The 20,311-nt window shown below is 48.1% G+C and overlaps 1 protein-coding gene across 2 annotated transcripts in view; it reads left to right on the forward strand.

Moving 5' to 3' along the window:
• MSI1 (musashi RNA binding protein 1) overlaps positions 1-20,311 on the forward strand; it is a 70,046-nt gene that overhangs the window by 16,446 nt on the left and 33,289 nt on the right. For both annotated transcript variants that reach the window (XM_070950481.1, XM_070950480.1), the window contains exons 5-6: positions 2,788-2,829; positions 8,553-8,645. In XM_070950481.1, coding sequence (XP_070806582.1) covers positions 2,788-2,829; positions 8,553-8,645 — 135 coding nt within the window. The remainder of the gene's footprint in view (positions 1-2,787; positions 2,830-8,552; positions 8,646-20,311) is intronic.

The raw sequence follows: 20,311 nt of genomic DNA on the forward strand, positions 1-20,311 counted from the left end.
AGGAGTTGAAAGAGTTGATGTCCAGGATGCGAGGGGTCTGTAGATATTTTCACAGCCCTCTTTTTGACTCGTGCAGTATACAGGTCCTCCGTGGAAGGCAGGTTGGTAGCAGTTGTTTTTTCTGCAGTTCTAATGATCCTCTGAAGTCTGGGTCTGTCTTGTTGGGTTGCAGAAAGGAACAAGAATAGGAAAAGGAAGCAGCTCTGCCTGCTGGCCAGCTCAGAAAACAGGGGAACCTTGCTGTGTTGCATGCAGCTGGAAAGGCCTTCAAAAGCCCGGTCTTTGCTGGCTCTTTGCCCTGCAGAGGACAACCTCTGCTTTCCTGGGGTGGAAAGTCAATGAAGTGAGGGAGCTGCTGATGTGATGCCCTCTCAGCAAACTGAGGACACCAGAAGGAATTCCTTCACCAGGGCTTGTGTGGCATGAACGCATGGACCTTCAGCAGCCTCATTTAGAGAGAACATAGGACATAGAATAACAAGACCGGATGGGGCCTTGGAGGTCTCCTAGTCCTACCCCCTGTATTTTCAGACTTTCCAAATTTGCATTTGAAATGTTTTTCAAAAGAAGAGAATCCTTGAGGGGTGGAAGAGGATATTCTTGAAGGCATTTAGTGGCCAAGGACTTGATTGTGGGTGGGAATATCCGGTCTTGGATGGTATAGTCCAGGGGTCCTCAGCCTCCCTGGTTCCCCAGCCTTCCATTCCGCCCAGTGGACACTCTGAGAGGGGGCGCCTGCAGTATCCTTAACAAACACGGTGTCCTTGGGCGGGTTTCAAGAGGAAGCTGGACGGATGGCTTAGGTGGTTTTGCTCCCTGTGGCAGAGGGAGAGACTAGATGATCCTCATGGTCCCCAAAATTTCCATGATTTTGGCCCCCAAATGTGTGCATCACACCAAGCAAATTCTGAAGCCGTGGTTTTTGTTGTTACAGTATCATTGCATCTGTGGGGCCGTGCCCCACCTCTCCCTGCTGCCCATTCCTTTCTCCATAAAGATGTTGTGACCAGGCAGGTGGGCAGTCTTGCCCCAGAGAAATGGGAGGGGAGGGGAATTCTCCTGCCTCAGAGAAAACATCCACCTAACTGGTCCACCTGCACAATTCGATGGGGAATTTGGCCCATTCCAGCTGGTGTATTATTAACCCTGGTGGGTGGATGGAGTCACCCATATGCAGAGGAGGTGAGGCCACAGAATCCAGTTCAGCCTCTTGAGAGCTGTGCCTTCCGGGCACCTGGCACGTCTTGGGAAAGGTGGAGCCGCCCCAAGCTGCCACACCGGAGGGCAGATGCTTCCAGGCCTCGACTTTCCCCGCATGGCAGGGAGGGCTCCCCTCTCTCTGCCAAACGCTCTTCCTCTTTATGCTGGGGGTGGGCTCCCTGTACCCCTCCACCCCCAGCCTGTAATGGATGTAATGACCCCGCTCTTACATCAGCCGCAGCAAAGACTCCCTTCTCTCTGGCTGACATGCCTTCCCCTCCTCAATAAAGCAGCAGTAGAGTCACCTAGGCTCCCTTCTCAGGTGAGCTGTTTGAAAGACAACATGGTCTCCACAGGAATGGGATTTTAATCCCTTCAGGCCTCCCAGACCAGGAATGCAAATTGAGACATCCGGGACAAACAGCTGTTCACCTCCAGATGTTGAGATCCCCTCTGAGGCTGATTTTGTTGTCAAATGGCTTGTTCTGGAAGGAGACAGTTTTCCTGCTGCCCTCCCACCCTGCTGCACCCTGCCTCTTGCTAACTTAAAACCCCTTATTCCGTCACCTGTGCTCCAAAACGGGCCTTGAGTTTTTGCTCTGTGAAGCCTTTCACATTTTGGAAGGTTGCCCTTCCGGAACCTTTTGGTCACCACCGTACTACAAAAAAGATGTGGAGACTTTGGAAAAAGTTCAGAGAAAAGCAACTAAGATGATTAAAGGCCTGGAGACTAAAACATGAAGAATGGCTGCAGGTTTGAGCCAACCTTGAGCTGGTCAGGATCGAACTCCTGGCTGCGGGGCAGAGTTAGCTTGTAATACTGGATGGATGGATGGATGGATGGATGGATGGATGGAAGGAAGGAAGGAAGGAAGGAAGGACACTAGCAATATCTCTTAGCCTTATATACCGCTTCACAATGCTTTCCAGCCCTCTCTAAGAGGTTTACAATCAGTGAAGAACAGTTGCAGGATTTGGGTTTGGCTAGTCTAAAGAAAAGAAGAATTGGGGGGACATGATAGCAGTCTTCCAGTATTTGAGGGGGGACAAATTATTCTCCAAAGCACCAGAAGGCAGGACAAGAAGCAACGAGTGGAAACTAATCAAGGAGAGAAGCAACCTAACTATGCTGGCTGGAGAATTCTGGGAGTTGAAGTCCAGTTAAATAAAGTCTTAAAGCTGCCAAGTTTGAAGACCTCTGATTTAAATGGATGATGGTTCATATAACAACTGCTGCAAACAAGGCCATAAAATTATTTCTATTCATGTAGGTGCCCCGACTTATGACAATTGACTTATGACTGGATTTTTGATTGTAATGGAACTATTACCGGTACTTTCCGTGATTTGAAATTCCATACTTGCAAATGATTCCCTTGTCTTTTTGGCTGCCATGCTGCTCTGCTAAATGATGATCGATTAGGGTTCAAAATCCTTGCCTCACCAGCAAGTTGTCATATTCTTCGTCATGCATGTTCTTTTATGCTGCCGTGTTATTTTTCTGTATACGATGCTGGAGAATATTTGGTCCCCAGTAAAAACTGTAGATACACCAACCTGATTGGAAAACAATCATTTCTCTTTCAGATTGACCCAAAGGTCGCCTTCCCTCGCAGAGCTCAGCCCAAGGTAGGTACACTTAATTCATCTAATTGTTACATTTTTATTTTAAAGAAAAACTAGTACGGTATGTTGGTCTTCAGAACAAAAGCAAAACAAAATAGTGGCAAAAAAGTAAGCTAAAAAGAAACTGTAAAACAGAGCACCCAAATGCAAAACGTAAGCCACAAGAGTTTCTAGGCAGCAGAAATGAAAATGACAAAATCTGAAGGAGTTTCAGGGTGGTGGCTGCATTACAGAGAATCCATAGACAGTTTCAGCTCCCACCTGAACTGATATGTTTGGCCATCATGCTCAGTTGTGGTCTGGTAGCTTGTATCTTTATTTTGATCTTTGTTCCTCTGTCCGTTTTTGAGTCCCCAACGGATGGTTACGACTCAGAAAACCGTCAGGAAAGCTTTGCAAGCCACAGCTACTGGGTTTGTGCGTTTTGTGTAAAACGCCACTTTGAGTGACTTAATAAAGGAGGGATCTAAGAAACTTTAATATAAATAAAACTAACACTTAATAAACCTTATTTATTAAGCATGGGCTCTTTGTGTCCCATGGAAAGCCATCCTGTTGACCTGGGCTGCTTTAAGGGCCAGCAGAGTTAAAAGCTGAGCCAATCAGTAGAGCCACCAGCTCTCTCCAAGACAGAGATGGTGAGGACGCTTCACTAGTGTAAATCTGTTTGGGTTGAACCACGGGAGTCTCAAGTCTATTTTGAGCTGTGGCGATACCGGCTGACAATTATAAAAATAGCACTAGCACTTAGACTTATATACCGCTTCACAGTGCTTTTACAGCCCTCTCTAAGCGGTTTACAGAGTCAGCATCTTTTCCCCAACAATCTGAGCCCTCATTTTACCCACCTTGAAAGGATGGAAGGATGAGTCAAACTTGAGCCAGTCAGGATCGAACTTCTGGCAGTGGGCAGAGTTATGGAAGGAAGGAAGAAAGGAAGGAAGGGAGGGAGGGAGGAAGAAAGAAAGAAAGAAAGAAAGAAAGAAAGAAAGAAAGAAAGAAAGAAAGAAAGAAAGAAAGAAAGAAAGGCAATATCAATAGCAATTAGGCTTATATAACACTTCCCAGTGCTTTCCAGCCTTCTCTAAGCTGTTTACAGAGTCAGCCACTTGCCCCCAACAATCTGGGTCCCCATTTTACCCACCTTGGAAGGATGGAAGGCTGAGTCAACCTTGCGCCGATCAGAATCAAACTCCTAGCTGTGGGCAGAGTCAGCCTGCAATACTGCATTCTAACCATTGTGTACCATGGATGGATGGATGGAAGGAAGGGGAAAAGGAAGAGCAATATCACTTAGACTTATATACTGCTTCACAGTGCTTCACAGCCCTCTCTAAGCAATTTACAGAGTCGGCATCCTGCCTACCCCAACAATCTGAGTCCTCATTTTAACAACCTTGGAAGGACGGAAGGCTGAGTCAACTTTGAGCCAGTTAGGATCGAACTGCTGGCAATGGAAAGAGTCAGCCTGTGATGCTGCATTCTAACCACTGCGCCACCACGGCTCACGAAATGGTGGTCTTATACAGGTAGTCCTCAACTTATGACCACATTTGGGACCAGCACGTTTTGGGCAGACCTTTGCAGGCCCAGAGGCTGCAGTTCAATCTCTCATCATTCCAGCATTTTGGGGGAGCCACCCAGGGATGTTGGGCGTCACAAAAGGGGCAGGGCCAATTTTTTTTCTCCTCCTTTTTGGGTTGGAGGGTGGGTTAAGATTAGACTTTCAAGGCCTTCCAGACAAGAAGCGGAAGAAATTCTAGCTCTCTCTTTATTGTAAGGTTAAATGAACAGAATCTTGCAAGTCTGAAAGCCTCCCCCCCTCTCTTTTCCTTTTTACTCCCTAGGAAGATAGGGAGGGTCCCTTCTGAAACGCTTCCCACGCCTCCTTTCCTTCCTTCCGTGAAACGGGAGAACTCCTGCGTGATTGTTTAGTCTGTGGCTCTTCCTGTGTCTTTCAAGGTCATTCCCACATATGAGTGTAGGATTTTATTTCTTCCTCATTAGATTTATATCCTGCTTTTATTTTATAGGACTCAAGGCCAGTGGTAGGTTTCACTTATTTTTACCACTTGCTTCGCGCATGCGTGCACCTTTTGTGCATGCACCCGGGCTCAAAAATGTAGCTAAATAGGACGGCATAACTCTGGGGCGGGGGGGTGGGCCCACCTGCAATCTCCGCTACAAGTTCTCCCGAACTGGTTCGAACCGGCTGAATACCACCTCTGCTCAAGGCACTGTAAATAATGTTCCCGCCTCCTGTTTGTCCCACAACAACCAACCTATCAGTGAGTTGGACTGAGAGAGACACTGGCTTCTGTGCTAGTCCAGCGCTATAACCACTGCATCAAATTGCCTTTCACAAATGGGAGCAACTTTGCTTCTGGGAAACCAACCTTACCCACCACAGTCCTTAAAATCCCTAACCCCCCCTCCCCCATGCCAGCAGCAGGACTTGCCTTGTGTGCAACCTGTCAGCTTTCCCTTGTTTCAAATTAAAATAATTGTTACTGTTGTTATTGTTATTATTATTAGCGTATGGCATTGTTACATTAGCCAGGAGACCACAATGCTGTTGCGGAGTAGTACAGGTAGTTCTCGACTTACAACAGTTCGTTTAGTGACCATTCAAAGTTACAGCGAACGGCACTGAAAAAAGTGACGTATGACCATTTTTCACACTTAATGACTATTGCAGCATCCCCATGGTCCTGTGATTTATGTTCAGATCAGGGGTGGGTTCTACTTACCTTTACTACCGGTTCGCAACGGGGCCGCACATGCGCAGAAGCATTTTCATGACGTCAGGGTCAGTGGGCGGAGCCTCCCGCTGGTTTTACTACCGGTTCTATAGAACCGGTGTGAACCGGGGACAACCCACCACTGATTCAGATGCTTGACAACTGGTTCATATTTATGACGGTTGCAGTGTCCTGGGGTCATGTGATCCCCTTTTACGACCTTCTGACAAGCAAAGCCGATGGGGAAACTAGATTCACTTAACAGCTGCCTTTTGCTAATTTAACAACCGCAGTGATTCACTTAATGAATGTGGTGGGAAAAGCCGTAAAATGGGGCAAGACTCACTTAACATATTTCTCACTTAGCAACAGAAATTTTGGACTCAGTTGTGGTCGTATGTTGAGGATTACCTTTAATTAGACTGCCAGCTCTGTTAGATATCAATAGCGCTTAGACTTATATACCACTTCATGGTGCTTTACTGCCTTCTCTACGTGGTTTACAGAGTCAGCCTCTTGCCAATAATTCGGGTCCTCATTTTACCAACCTCAGAAGGACGGGAGGCTGAGTCAACCTTGAGCCTGGTGAGATTTGAACTGCCAAATTGCAGCAGTCAGCAGAAGTAGCCTGTAGTACTGACCTCTAACCACTGCGCCACTGTGGCTCATATGTTAGATACATGCTTGCGGGCTTCCCAAGGTGTGCCACAAGATTAAGAATAATTATTGAAAAAGGCCAAAACTGGATGAGACCAGGCATCCTGGTGGCACCAAAAAGATACCCACAGAGACCAAAATATTCCCAGCCACAAAGGCCACGTTCCTCGGTTAGATGGAGCCCTCATCCTGGAACATCACCATCTAACATTGAGAAAGGAAAACTGCCGGAAAAGGGTGGGATCCACATGCAGAAGTTCACCTGGGAAGCATTGAGTTTGGATGCTCTCCTTTCCCATGAAGGGTTCTCTGCTGAGCTCTCCTGATACTCCCTCCCCCACCAGATAAGCCCGAGAGGCTGCTGGGCTCCTTGTGGGCAGGTGGCCGAGCAGATCAGGTAGTCCAAGGAACAGCTCTGCGGCTCAGGGCTGGAACTGGGTTAATTCCATTAAGCAGTTTGGTGACAGAAGGTATTTTGCTTGGGGGATGGGGGGCAACGGAGGGCTTTCAAGACTGAGAATTGCAGTGGATTAACTCTGCACCCCGTTGAGTCATTCGAGGCAGATTCTTCTTGCAAGGCGAAGGCGTCAGGCCGAGGTGGTTGCAAGATCCTTCAAAATTAAGGTGTTCTGGAGCTGGAAATTGGGTGTCCTCCCGTGGTCTCTTCTGAAATGCACTTTGGCGTGTTGTTTCATCTCTCTCGTTCTCTCTCTCCTGTCTCTTCCCACGTTTAGTTTGCTTTCTATTGAAGTGGAAGCCAAGTATTCTGAAAGAAATCCAGTTCTGTGAAAGTATACATAATCCAAAAGTTAGAGCAATACAGAATGTAATATGGTGCCAAATTGATCCATGCTACATTGCAAACAGCAAAAGCATAAAGAGAGAGCCACAGCCATGAAAACAGAAATTGGCAAAATGAGTTGGCAGGGGATGTTTGGCCCAAACTTTCTGTTTGCTGGTGATGCTGAAAAGCACACAAATTCCACAACTTTGCACTGTTTATTAAATGGGAAGACCTCATCTATCCCAGCATAACATGCCCATAATACCATGTATCCCCGAAAATAAGACCTGTCTTATATTTTTTTGAACCCTGAAATAAGCACTTGGCCTTATTGTCATGCGCTCAGAAGCCCAATTGGGCTTATTATTAGGGGATGTCTTATTTTGGGGGAAACAGGGTAGTAATAGCACTTAGACTTATATACCGCTTTACAGTGCTTTTACAGCCCTCTCTAAGTGGTTTACAGTGTCAGCCTATTGCTCCCAACAATTTGGGTCCTCATTTTACCAACCTCAGAAGGACGGAAGGCTGAGTCAACCTTGAGCCTGGTGAGATTCGAACTACCAAATTGCAGTCAGCCGGCAGTCAGCAGAAATAGCCTGCAGTACTGCATTCTAACCACGGCGGCACTGAGGCTCATAATAGGCCCCATAGGCCACAGCTTGGCCCCTGTTGGGCTCTTCCTAAGAAGCCTTCTGGCATGTGAATGAAGAGAAGCTCCAGGTGGAAGGAGGGCAGGAGGGAGGGAATCCCTCAAAAATCCAATGTCAGAAATGACCTTGCTGACTGGAGATCCGAGTATTTTGAGATAATGCCACTTTGTGATGTTCACAGAATGTTGCCAATCTCCTTGGGGCAGAAGAAGCTGTGGCTGGTTGGTTCTTTTGCTTTGTGATTGCAATCCAGGCTGTTTGAAGGCAAGCTGCCCAATGTGGGAGCGCTTAGGTTGCAGCACAAGCTCTCCACTCCTGGACATCTTTTGGCAGAGCAGGAGGCCTTCTGCTTGGGACCTCTGCAGAACATGGGTCAGCTTTGTTCCCAGCCCAGCCTGCCTTGGGACCTTCTCTTGCAAAAGCTTTTATTATTATTATTTACTTTATTCATTAAACATGAAACTGAGTCAACTGGACATTCAAAAATGCATCACAAATGCCACTGACTGGGGCTAATGGTTGATAGGGGTTACTGCCAGCGTCCTAGGTATCAACCAAGTACCTTCTTAAGATGTACGATGTTCCAAGTAGCACAGTTTTTTGCACTTCCGCTGGTGTTATTGCAGGAAGCTGCAATTTGCTGATGTATGTTATAAAATTCTTGGACATGGTACCAAGTGCCCCGATGACAATGGGTATCACGGTTACATGTTTCATCCATAGCCGTGTAGTTTTGATGGCCAGGTTGTGATATTTCATGATTTTTTCCAGTTCTTTTATTATTATTATTATTTGTTGTTGTTGTTGTTGTTGTTATTATTATTATTACTATTATTATTATTAACGACTCTGAATCTTGCACTGCAGCCTCTTTCTCCTTCTGTTTTCTAGATGGTAACACGGACTAAGAAAATATTTGTAGGCGGCCTGTCTGTGAACACCACCGTGGAGGATGTCAAACAATATTTCGAGCAGTTTGGGAAGGTAAGCGCTTCGGGTCAGAGAGGGAATGAACTCTCCAATCCTTCAGTGTTTCAAGACTCGCCCCGTTTCCTCCAGGTGTTAGTCAGAGATTGGGAGCGCCTGCAAGGGCTCAGCATCCTGTCAAACTGCAGTTCTCGGGTTTCTGTGTTGAGGACGCTCGAAAGAAGAGCACCAATCCTAAAAATCCTAAATCCTAAAACATCATCTATTAGAAATTTACCTATTGCGTTATACTCACAGAAGCTAATATAAAGTCACCATTCTATCCAGGTTGTTCCAAAAGTGCTTTTTTCAAGAGGCAGAGGGAATTTCTGGTTTTTCTTTGAAGACGTTTCGCTTTTCATCTAAGAAGCTTCTTCAGCTCTTCACCTTCTTCAGAGCTGAAGAAGCTTCTTGGATGAGAAGCGAAACGTCTTCAAAGAAAAACCAGAAAGTCCAGTTGTCTTCTGAAAAAAGCACCTTTGGGACAACCATGACCTGGAGGACGGAGAATCTCAAATAGACATTCTATTCAGGGACTCTCTGGCGGTGTGTGTGTGTGTGTGTGTGTGTGTTGTGCTTGTGTGTGTGCATGCAAAGCGTAGCGAAGGCAGCCACCATTTGATTCAACCCTGTCCTTCCATGACACCCTGGATTATAACTTCAGCATCTGGTGCAATTCATTGCAAAATACAATTAGGAGTCGAGTAGGTCTGGGGCTGATCAAAAGTTGGGCTATGAATTAACCAGTATTCTCTCCCCCCCTCCTGGCTGCTTCTCTGCTTTTTTGGGGGGCAGAGTTTGACAGGGATAATAACTCAGAAGGGGAGTTATTTCTTTCTTTCTCACACCCAGGAATATAAGTGCTGCAGCCTGTAATTACTGTGGTGACAACCACAGATTGTTCTAAGTCATAACTGGTGTTTGTTGCCACCTGAAAGTTCGGTGGCTCCAACCTTTGAGGACGCTTTGAAAGGCCTCCTGTCAATCATGTGCTTTTGGCCATCCAGATTTTTGCAGCTCAGCCTGTGGTTTCCTGACTTCAAGGCACCTACGGCTTATGTCCTGTTGTTGCCCTTTAGATAGGTCAAACTTCAGCTACCATATCCCAAAGGTGCTTTTTCAAGAGGCAACTGGACTTTCTGGTTTTTCTTTGAAGATGTTTTGCTTCTCATCCGAGAAGTTTCTTCAGCTCTGACTGGATGGGGGCGGGGGAACAGAATATAAATCCTTCCATTCCTCATCATCCAGTCAGAGCTGAAGAAGCTTCTTGGATGAGAAGCGAAACGTCTTCAAAGAAAAACCAGTAAGTCCAGTTTCCTCTTGGAAAAAGCACTTTTGGGACAACCATGACCTGGAGGATGGAGAGTCTCCATAGACATTCAGCTACCATAATTCCCCCTTCCCATTTTTTCCCTCCTCTCTGCTCATTCCAAACTTCGCAGCCTGCTACAAAACTTTAGGGATCCTGGCTGGAAAGACCAAACGGCACATTGGTAGCAGTCAGCATTTTTGCAAAAGCCAACACCTCTTCTGGCAATGCCATGGCATTGCTGGAAGGCCAGAGCCAACAATTTGGGAATTTCTTGATTTTCTTGGGTAGTTTTAAGGATTATGCCTAAAATTCCCAAAAGGCCTGCCAGCTCTAGGTTGCTCAAGGCCCTCCAAAGGGCTTCTGGCAGTTATGTGTGTGTCCCACAGCCAAAGGTTGTCCACCTTAAGAAGTTCTTGCCCTATGCAAGACGATTTCCTGGAAAACCGAATTCTGTCATTGGTCTTGTTTCCTCTGCCTGCCCTCCTTTCATGATGCCTATATAATTTTCTGCCTGATTTTGGGGGGTGGGGGTGGGAATCTTCTGCTCCCCTTTCTTTCTGAATCCTGCAAGATCACCTGGTGACTGCAAGGAGTTTCAAGAGTTTCATTTTGAGTTTTCAATGTTCCACAACCATCCTCCGATTCCTTGCGTGGTTGGAGGCTTTGAACATTTTTGTTCTTGGCATTTTATTTTATCCATTGCTTTTGTTTTTAAAAGGATGGATAAAGTGAAAGCACCAGTATATGGATATTTGCAACAATGTACCAGAAAAGCCAAGCAATCATAAAAAGGAACCGTTCGCAAGAATAAAGCTACGGATTAAAGTGGTAGCATTAAACCCATTTTTTAAAAGTTTAGAAAGTGAGTCAATCAAGGTCTTTTGGAGCCAAAACTATTATGAAGCCTTTCAGGGATGAGGGAGAACTATTTCCCTAGTGACAGCCTGCCTCTGTTCAAACACTAAAGAAGCGTCTCCAAAGACATTTGATAGGTGGATTCCACCTGGAGTCCTGCTTTGAAGTCGAGTCCTTATTCTTTGCATCATGCGTGCAACCAGGTTTGGGGATCCACTGAGCAGTTCCAGTTAACAGCCTGGTAAGCTGCATTTTCAGACGATGTGGTGGGCCACCCACTTGCAATGCCAGCCTAGGGAATTGGCGAGCTGTTTTCTTGATGAGGTGTTTTAGTAGCCACCTTCTCTCTTTCTGAAAGGGGAGACAGGCCTTGATAGACTTCAAGCTGGGTCAGCGTGAGCCCCCGTGCTGGGTTAAAGCTGGAAGCTGCTGAAAGATAGATCTTGACTGAATACAGTCGAGTATTGAATACAGACTGAATACAGTCGAATACAGGAAGAGCGCTTGGCTGGAATTGTCTAATGGGGTTTTTATTTTGTGAGAGAGGAGTAAGGACAAGGAAGTGTCAGGATGGTGGAACCCTTCCTCCCCCAAGTGGTCTCCTCCATCCAGCTTATAATTTTCAATATTCCTGTTTGGAAATAACATTACTTTCAAGTAAGCGTTGTAAAGATCTTTGTGCCATATGTGAAAGACAGAGGACGTTCTTAAGAGCTGCCCTTTCGGAGTTTTTCTCTTTGCTTCTGTGCCCCTGCTGCATTTTATACATCTGTGGGTGTGAATTAAGACGGGGGTAATTTTTGGCCTCCTCCTGCCAAAGGAAGAACACTCAAAATGGCAAAAAAAAAAAAAACAAAAAAAAACAAAAAACCCAACCCCCCCACCCAAAGGCAAATGAAATTTCGTCTGTGTTCTGGTGTTGCATGAAGCCCTCGCCTGATGCATTCGGTTCTGCTTTGGCAGGATGGGATTTCCCAGCCATTGTGCTCAAGGTTTCTAGCTTAGTGTTCTATGAGGACCATCGTGGCTTGGTCTGTAGATGCTCAATTGACTTGAGGATCCAGGTCAAGATTTGCATTTTGAAAGGCGAGAAGGGCCAGCTAGTGACCAAGAACGGAGGTCGTCTTCTCCGTGGTGGGCCTAGTCCATTCAAATACCTTACTGGGAAAGTTTGTTGAGGAGAAAGTTTGCCCTAGAGCTGATGCCTGGCCAACTGCTAATGGGGATGATCTTTTATTATATGTGGTGCCTGGCACCTTCAGGTTCTCCTGGAGTGAAGTTCTCTTGAGCATTGGCTGAATGCTGCTGGCCCCCCGACCTTCTTCTCGGCCAAAGCAGTCGCTCCCTTGCAGTGCAGGACACCCAGGATTCAGGGGCTAAATTCTCTTCTGTGACATTGCTTCCACAGAGCTCCTCCTTCTGTGGCCGTGGATGCCCTATGGTCAGTAGTTGGCACTGAAGGGGCACTTTCGTGTCCCAGCACCCCATAGATCAAAGGTACAAGTACAGTGTGTAGCTTCCCTATCCCCACTTCTGTCTTCCAACTCAGGAATCACAAAACCAGCCTCATCCCTTCTTTACTCTCTTCACGTAGCGCGCCCAAATACTTTTGTAGATCGATTCTCATTATGTGTATAGTTAGACTTAGATTTAAAAAAAAATACATCTCAGTTTTTTTATTTTTCTTTTTTCATCCTTCCCCTCCACTGTTGTGCTAATTTTTTGTTTGTAGCTTTGAAAATCACAACGTAGATTGCAGTACCCATATTTAGCAGCTGTCTTATCTGCATACTTCCAAATTATAATAGTCCTGTGGAATTAATGTATAAAAACGTTGAGTGAAAAAAAAAAAAAGCAGCTTGCGTATATTTCTGCTTTCCCTCCAGAAGATTCCAGGTTTGTTGCTGCCAGAAAGTTTCAGGAATCTTAAGAACCTGTTCAGCCTTTTTCCACCAATTGTTTCTAGTCCTGAGTGATGCACAAGGTGTTAGGAAGCCACAAATCCAACCTCAAGATGGCTCTTTAGATATCTGACCCCTCCAGCCTTGAGGCTTGTGCCTCCCCCCCCCCCACTCCCCACATTCCAGCTACTCTACCAGCCTGGCCCAAAAACCCTTCCTAAAGGCGAACTCAGCTACTCTTCCTCAGTTCATAAGAGTTGGAGATGAGAAACCGGGACTGAGTGAATCCTGATGGGTGGTTTAGCTGCAGAGTTCGGAGCTGGCTGGTCTCCTAAGGCTGCAGAGCTTCAGAGGTAACAGGTCCCTTTGCTGTCACCTGGATTTTTTCAGTCTTCAGTCATTTCCTCCTCTCAAAGAATGTACCAACGGAGCTGATCTCGCGTTTCCCCCCCACGGGGAGCCTGTCTGTCGGCTGTTGGGATATTTTGATTTAATTTCCTCAGAGTTGCATTCTTCAACCTTGGCAGCTTAAAGGTGTGTGGACTTAGCTCCGGGAATTCGTGACCGTCTGGGGAATTCTGGGAGTTGAAGTCCACATATCTTCAAGCTGCCAAGAGTTGAGAAACGTTGCCCTAGGGCAGGGGTCTCCAACCTTGGCAACTCTAAGACTTGTGGACTTCAACTCCCAGAGTTCCTCAGCCAGCTTTGCACATCCCCTCGATCGGAGCAATGGATCTCAGAAACCAGCATCTAGAAATAACTGCTTCTGCTCCCTCTGCAAAACCAAACGACACGAAACAAGCAAAAGGTGCTTTTTCCAAAAGGCAGCTGGACTTTCTTGGCTTTTTCCCTTTGGAAACATTTCGCTTCTCATGCAAGAAGTTTTTTCAGTTGAACCGAAGAAGCTTCCTGAATGAGAAGCGAAACATATTTTTTTAAAAAAGGCCAGTTGCCTTTTGGAAAAAGCACTTTGGGACAACCATGACCTGGATGACTGAGAATCACCATAGACGAAGTTTCAGCCATTTTAGATATTAACCTGATTATATGATGCTTTATTTATTTATGAGCCACGGTGGCCCAGTGGTTAGAGTGCAGTACTGCAGGCTACTCCTGCTAACTGCTGGCTGCCTGCAATTTGGCCGTTCAAATCTCACCAGGCTCAAAGTTGACTCAGCCTTCCATCCTTTTGGTAAAATGAGGAGCCAGATTGTTGGGGGCAAGAGGCTGACTCTGTAAACTGCTTAGAGAGGGCTGTAAAGCACTGTGAAGCGGTATATAAGGCTATTGTTATTGCTGTTTCTTGGATTTACCTCCCACCCTTTCTCTGGGAGGTCAAGAATACCTAGGACAGTGATTTTAATTTAATTTAATTTAATTTATCGCATTTCTATGCTGCCCAACTCCCAAGGACTCTGGGCAGCTTACAACAAAAATAATGTGAACATTATTTAAAAACATTAAATAACATTTTGTTGCCTTACAACAAAAATAATGTGAACATTATTTAAAAACATTGCGAAAATTATTTAAAAACATTTATAAAACATTTAAAAATATTAAAAGCCCATGCGTGTGCCGGAAGTGGCACGCAGAGCCATCTCTCCGGACACACCAGCCGTCATCCATTGCTCTTCTGGGTTCTGGCGTGCACAAGTGTGCCAGCCAGCTGGTCTTCGTGTGCACAGAAGCGCCGGAAACCGGAAGAACAGCTCCCTGGTGTGCATGCGTGTGCTGGCCAGCTGGTCTTCGCTCGCGTATGCATGGCAGAAACCGGAAGTCCAGGTGACTGGTGCGCATGTGCACGCTGGAAACCGGAAGGTCAGCTTCCTGATGCGTATGCGCACAGGGGAACTACTCTTCCGGTTCTTGGCGCCCCCCCCATGCGCATGTTGGCGAACCTTTTCGGCACCGAGTGCCGGAACGGGAGCTGTTTCGACACTCGGTGCTGAAAATGTTCACCAACACTGAGCTAGTTCCTTCCTTCCTTTGGTTGTGGCAACCACAGGCCCTGCAGTTCTCCTGAGTCACAGAGTCTCCTCACAGCAAAGGCGTGTTTCAGGAAGAGCCCCGTTGAGGTGGGACTGACCCCTCTGGGGTGGGAGAGGCTAAAACATCAGCAGACGTCCTTAAGGAGTGAAGCTAAAAAAAGTCTACAGCTGCATTTCTTTTTAACAAAAGTACAGGTAGCCCTCAACTTACAACTGCTGGTTTAGTGACTGTTCAGAGTTACAACAGCACTGAAAAAAAAGTGGCTTGTGACTCATCCTTGCACTTAAAATCCTTGCAGTATCCCAGGATCACATGATCACCATTTGTGACTTTCCCAGCTGGCTTCCAACAAGCAGTCCGGGGGGGGGGCTGGATTTGCTTAATGACCACACGATTCACTTAACAGCTGCATGCTTAGCAACAGCTACTCTGATCCCAATTGTGGTGGACAGGCAAGGTCTACCTGTAGTACAGTGAACCTGCGCCTTGGAGCCGGTGCTTTCCATCTCCTGTGCTCCGAGTCCTCTGAACGTGCTCCGCTTCGCCCTCCCGACTGGAAGCACTGGGGCCGGCTGGCGAATCCAACCAGGCATTCAGGGGTAGGTGACCCCCTGTGCGCTGCTTGGTCAACTGAGGAGGGGATCCCGCTGTCGCTGGCCCAATTTGGGCCCTGGAGTCCATCCAGCGGCAAAACCTGGAGCCGGCTGAGCGCAGGATGGCCTACGAGGAGGTGGCCCCTTTGCCTGGCTTTGGCAGCTGGTCCAGCGAGGAGAGCCTGGTCTGTGCTGAAGGTCAGACCTATAAAGGGCCTTTGTTGCTGGCCTCCCTCATCCTAGAAGAAAGGTCCCTCGATGTGTGTCGTCCCCCCCGAAAGGCCCATTAAGCTCGGAGAGGGACTCTGGCCGATTGAGCGGACTTTCTGTTCCTTTCTGCTGGCAGCAGGACACCCCCTCCTGTACCTTCCGCTTTGGGGATTTTTGAAAAAGCTGCAATTGTAAAATCTCCTTTGAGGCGAACTCGACTCTGACTGACAGCATGAAACATATCCGTGGAGTTTTCTTGGCAACCACGACAAGCACTTTGCAGTTGCCAGTTCTTCTGCGATTCTTTTTTTCCTTTTCAACTTTGCCATGTAACTTCGGTTCTCAAATTTCCTGGTGGTCTCCTTTCAAAGTCGGCAGATCCAGCTTTTCGAGATCAGCCAAGGTCTGCCATCTAGAAGGAAAAAAAAAAAAACACCAAACCAGAGAGTCTGGGCAAGGCTGGGCTGGAGCTCTTGCCTGGCTGCTGGCATTCTGTATAGAGGGACCTATTTTGCACAGATATTATGGGCAATCCAGTCTGCAGCCTGTGCAAGCACAGAAACTTTGCTTCACCCGTTGTTAGTGAACGCTGAGTCTTGGGTGATGGGAGGTGGAGTTTTGAATTTGCATACCTGTCGGAGGCTGATGGGATTACGGTTCAGAAGAGCTGGAAAGGAAATCATCTAGTCCAGGGGTCTCCAACCTTGGCAACTTTAAGACTTGTGGACTTCAACTCCCAGAATTCCTCAGCCAGCAAAGCTTTGCTGGCTGAGGAATTCTGGGAGTTGAAGTCCACAAGTCTTAAAGTTGCCAAGGTTGGAGACCCCTGATCTAGTCCACCCCTGCTCAGTTTAAGAACACAAGTGGTTTCCACCCCTGTTTGAAAGCCTCCAGCAAAAAGAGCCCACTGGACTCCACTGGGCTGACCACTCTTCCCATCAGGAAATGCCCCTCTCAAAATGAGGCGGTTCTCCTCAGGGTCACTCTGTCACTCAGGAGAAGATGCTGACTCTGTAACCCACTTAGAGAGGGCTGTAAAGCACTGTAAAGCGGTGTATAAGTCTAAGCGTTATTGCTATTGCTAAGATCCTTCTTCGCCGTTTCCCCCTTTTTCTTGCAAGCAGCTGCTGCTTCCTTGGCTAAGTCTTCTTGTTTTTAGGTGAGACGTCCACTCCGGTCTACTCCGAACTTCTGGTTGGCTCATGCTTTAAAGATGCCCACTTGTTTCCCCAGCCTGCCTTCCTGTCCTGTTAGGGCTCCTTCCAAGCTTGGGGCATCAGGTGAAGTGAAGGCTGATGGAAATCAACCTGCAATTAACTATAAAGGCAAGAGATTCCCTGCAGGTCCCTGGCGGATGGTGGTGCGTGTCCCTTGAACGGCTGATCCGTAGGGAGAGGAGGGGCAGCTTCTAGAAACCCCTATCTGGCACAGCCAGCAGATCTGAACTGCAAAACTACAGACGGCCACCAGAAGGCGTCTTCTGTGTATCTTTGTAGCCCTGAGCCCCCCAGATGTGGCCCAGGTCTCTTGGCCCCCAACCCAGACAACAGGCAGGCTATCTCCGTGAGCTGCCAGGGAGGCAGCCTCGTTCCCTTTGCGCGTTTTAAAAATAAAACCCCATCTGATGCTTCTTTCTGAGTCCACCTCCAGAGAGGATGTCTGAAGGCAGAACGGAAATGCGCCAAGGGGAGCTGCTATTTATACCTCCTGTCTATAAACTCTGGATCTGCCCATCCCACACGCTCAAGGGCATCTCCTGCTCAGTGCCGTTTCCAGCAGGACGCCAAGAGATGGATTATTTGGGAAAGAGGAGACGCTGGAGGGCCCCTCCCGCTCCCCCTCCTCCTCCCTGGGACGGTTACGTAATCTAATAACCGGGCGGGCTGGGCGGTTCAAGCCTCCCCAGCGGGGCTCCTTCTCTGGACAGGCTGGCTGCTATCTGAGGAGATCAGCTCCTTTCTGGCTGGGCATCACTGACTCGCGCCACACGTGTGCTGAAGGTGGCCCTTTGCGAGGACTCGGACTCCTTGGAGGAAGCCATCCGGAGATGATGTGAGCTCAGCCAGGTAGAGGATGGAGGGTCTCTTCATTCTCATTGCCATGACCCACCAGTAATCTACCACCCCTTACATGGCAGGGGGAAATAAAAAACAGCAGAGAGACAGGCTGCTCTCTGGATTTCTAGAAGAGCCACTGGAGATGAGAGCAGAATAAGTGGATTATCTTCAGGGGCAAAACGGTTCTTACAGATATCTCATTAGAGAATAACAGGAAAGGACCTTGGAGGTCTCCAACCCTCTGCTCAGGCAGGAGACGCTATGCCTGTGAGGGCGAACCTATGGCACTCGTGCCAGAGGTGGCACGCAAAGCCCTCTCTGTGGGCACGCATGCCGTCACCAGCTGCTCTTCCGGGTTCCATCACACGCACACGTGCTGGACAGCTGCTCCCTTCTGGGTTCCAGCACTTGAGCGTGCTCGCGCACACATGCACGCACTCCAGTTTCGGCACTTGGTGCCGAAAAGGTTAGCCGTCACTGCCCTATGCCATTTCAAACAAATGGTTTTCCTCTTCTTGAAAACTTCCAGTGTTGGAGCATCCACAACTTCTGGAGGCAAACTCTTCCATGGATTAATTGTTGTAACAGGAAGTTTCTCCTTAGTTCTAGGTTGGTTCTCTCCATTGCTGCCTGTCCTGCATTCAGGTTCTTGCAGAACTGGAATGTTGCTTCATTGGTTTATGGCAGTTTGATGCCCACTGGTTTCTTTCTAAATTTCCCTTCGGTGGAACAGGCAGCCCCTCTTAGCTTTACCACAATCAGTGAAATGGCCGAACAGGCTGTGGTCGCCCACGGGGCTGGCTGGTGGCCCAAAAGTGGTAGTCGGTTTTTGAATTCCAAGAGATTACTTTGCGTACAGGTTGGTCTCCCCTTGAGTTGTGAATCTAGGTGAGGTTTCTATTCCTGCAAAGGGTCTGTTTTGGGGTTGGGGAACATTTGTGTGGAAGCCCCTCTATATGGAATGGGGCTCAACCCCTGTAAGCAATCGGTAGCCTTGTAGTTTAAGATTAAATAACAGAAATGTAAAATTTGTATCTGGTTGTGGTACGACTTTTGTAAAGTAGGATTAAGTATTATAGGAATATATAGGGTCAGATCGAGGGTATATAGGGTCAGGTAGAGGGACGCGGTGGCTGCTGAGCTTGTCGATCCGGCAGTTCAGCTGTTCGAATCCCTAGTGCTGCGTGACGGGGTGAGCTCCCGTGACTTGTCCCAGCTTCTGCCAACCTAGCAGTTCGAAAGTGTAAAAAAATGCAAGTAGAAAAATAGGGACCCCCTTTGGTGGGAAGGTGACAGCGTTCCGTGCGCCTTTGGTGTTGAGTCATGCCGGCCACAGGACCACGGAGACGTCTTCGGACAGCGCTGGCTCTTCGGCTTTGAAACGGAGATGAGCAGCGCCCCCTAGAGTCGGGAACGACTAGCACGTATGTGCAAGGGGAACCTTTACCTTTACCTATAGGGTCAGGTCAGGGAGTTTGCCTCATGGGTCAAAAAAGTTAAGATACATCCAGGAGAATGCAATTATTATAAAAAGAGGCAGAGATTCAATTGCATTCTCCAAAGTTGTCTTAACATTTCTGACCACACTTTGCAGACATCCCTGGGTCTGGCAATGTATGGATGTTGTCTCCATTTATGAGTGACAGCTATCAGTAAGACTGTCAGACCTGACTGGTCTTTTTCTTCAATTTCTGCTTCCTGCTGTAGCAGAAACAAAGGCTGTTAGACCAGTTGCATACTGATCCCCATTTCAAAATTTGGAAATTTGGTGAGCCGGTCTGGGGCAGTTGAGCCACCCTTACTGTTCCGACTGGACCACTGCCCCCCCGACCTCTGGCTGGTTCTGAAAGGGCCACTAAATGCCCACCCCTTGCAAAGCATGTGACCTTCAGGGCCAGATTGGGTCCTCCAAGCAGTCTTCTCAAAGGGGGGGACTAATGCAGGGTACTTGGAGAGGGCAGGTACAAAGGCCCAGGTTGCATCAGGAAAACTGACCCAGAAAGTCCCGATTGCCGCAGCAGGTCCACCTAGGCCCTCTGGCGAGGGAAAAGGCGCCCCTGTCATGGCTCCCCCAGCCTTTGTGCCCCGTCAGCACCGCTTTGCGAATAAGGCATTGGAGCTGGCGCTAATCGGATCCAGCAGCTGGGATTGGAGGGCAGGGTTGCCACAGCAACTGGCCCTAGAAGAAGCCATCCCCAACAGACTCTTTTGTCTAGGCCTCTCTCGGGCGTTGGCACGGCCGGCCAGCGCCGCCCCTGGAGAAGAAAGGCTCCGGAGGACGATGAAGGGAGGACGATGAGCTAGGAGCTGCAGGGCGCCGAAAGGGGCCGGGCCAGCGGGGCGCCTGGCGAGCAGCTGCCACAATAGCCCCCACCAGGGGCTGCCACTCATGCTTAGTGCTCGGACGCCTGAGCTCGGCAGCCGGGACGCTAATCCTTCCTCCCGGCCCTGAGTTTCCATGGACACGGGAGCCGGCTAGGACAGGCAGGCTCTTTGGAAGAGGAAGAGGCCTCGGCTGTCCTCAGGGCAGGCCTGGGGACTCCGTTGGCTGGGCTACCATCCGCCACATCCCAGTCCTCGCCTCTTCCCTGCTGCCTTTCCCGAAATGCCCTTCGCCTGGTCTCGGCGGCGCAGTCCTTGCGGCTGGTGCGTGGCCCTCTTTTCTCTGTCACCCCACACTGGCCAGAGTTTTGCTGGAATCTTCTCTTTTCTGCTTTGGATTTTGGAGCAATTGCATTCATTTCACCCCATTCTTTACTTCAAG

Source organism: Pituophis catenifer, unplaced genomic scaffold (genome assembly GCF_029215685.1).
Source record: "Pituophis catenifer annectens isolate HBS135680 unplaced genomic scaffold, rPitCat1.0.hap2 SCAF_10, whole genome shotgun sequence".
NCBI lineage: Eukaryota > Metazoa > Chordata > Lepidosauria > Squamata > Colubridae > Pituophis > Pituophis catenifer.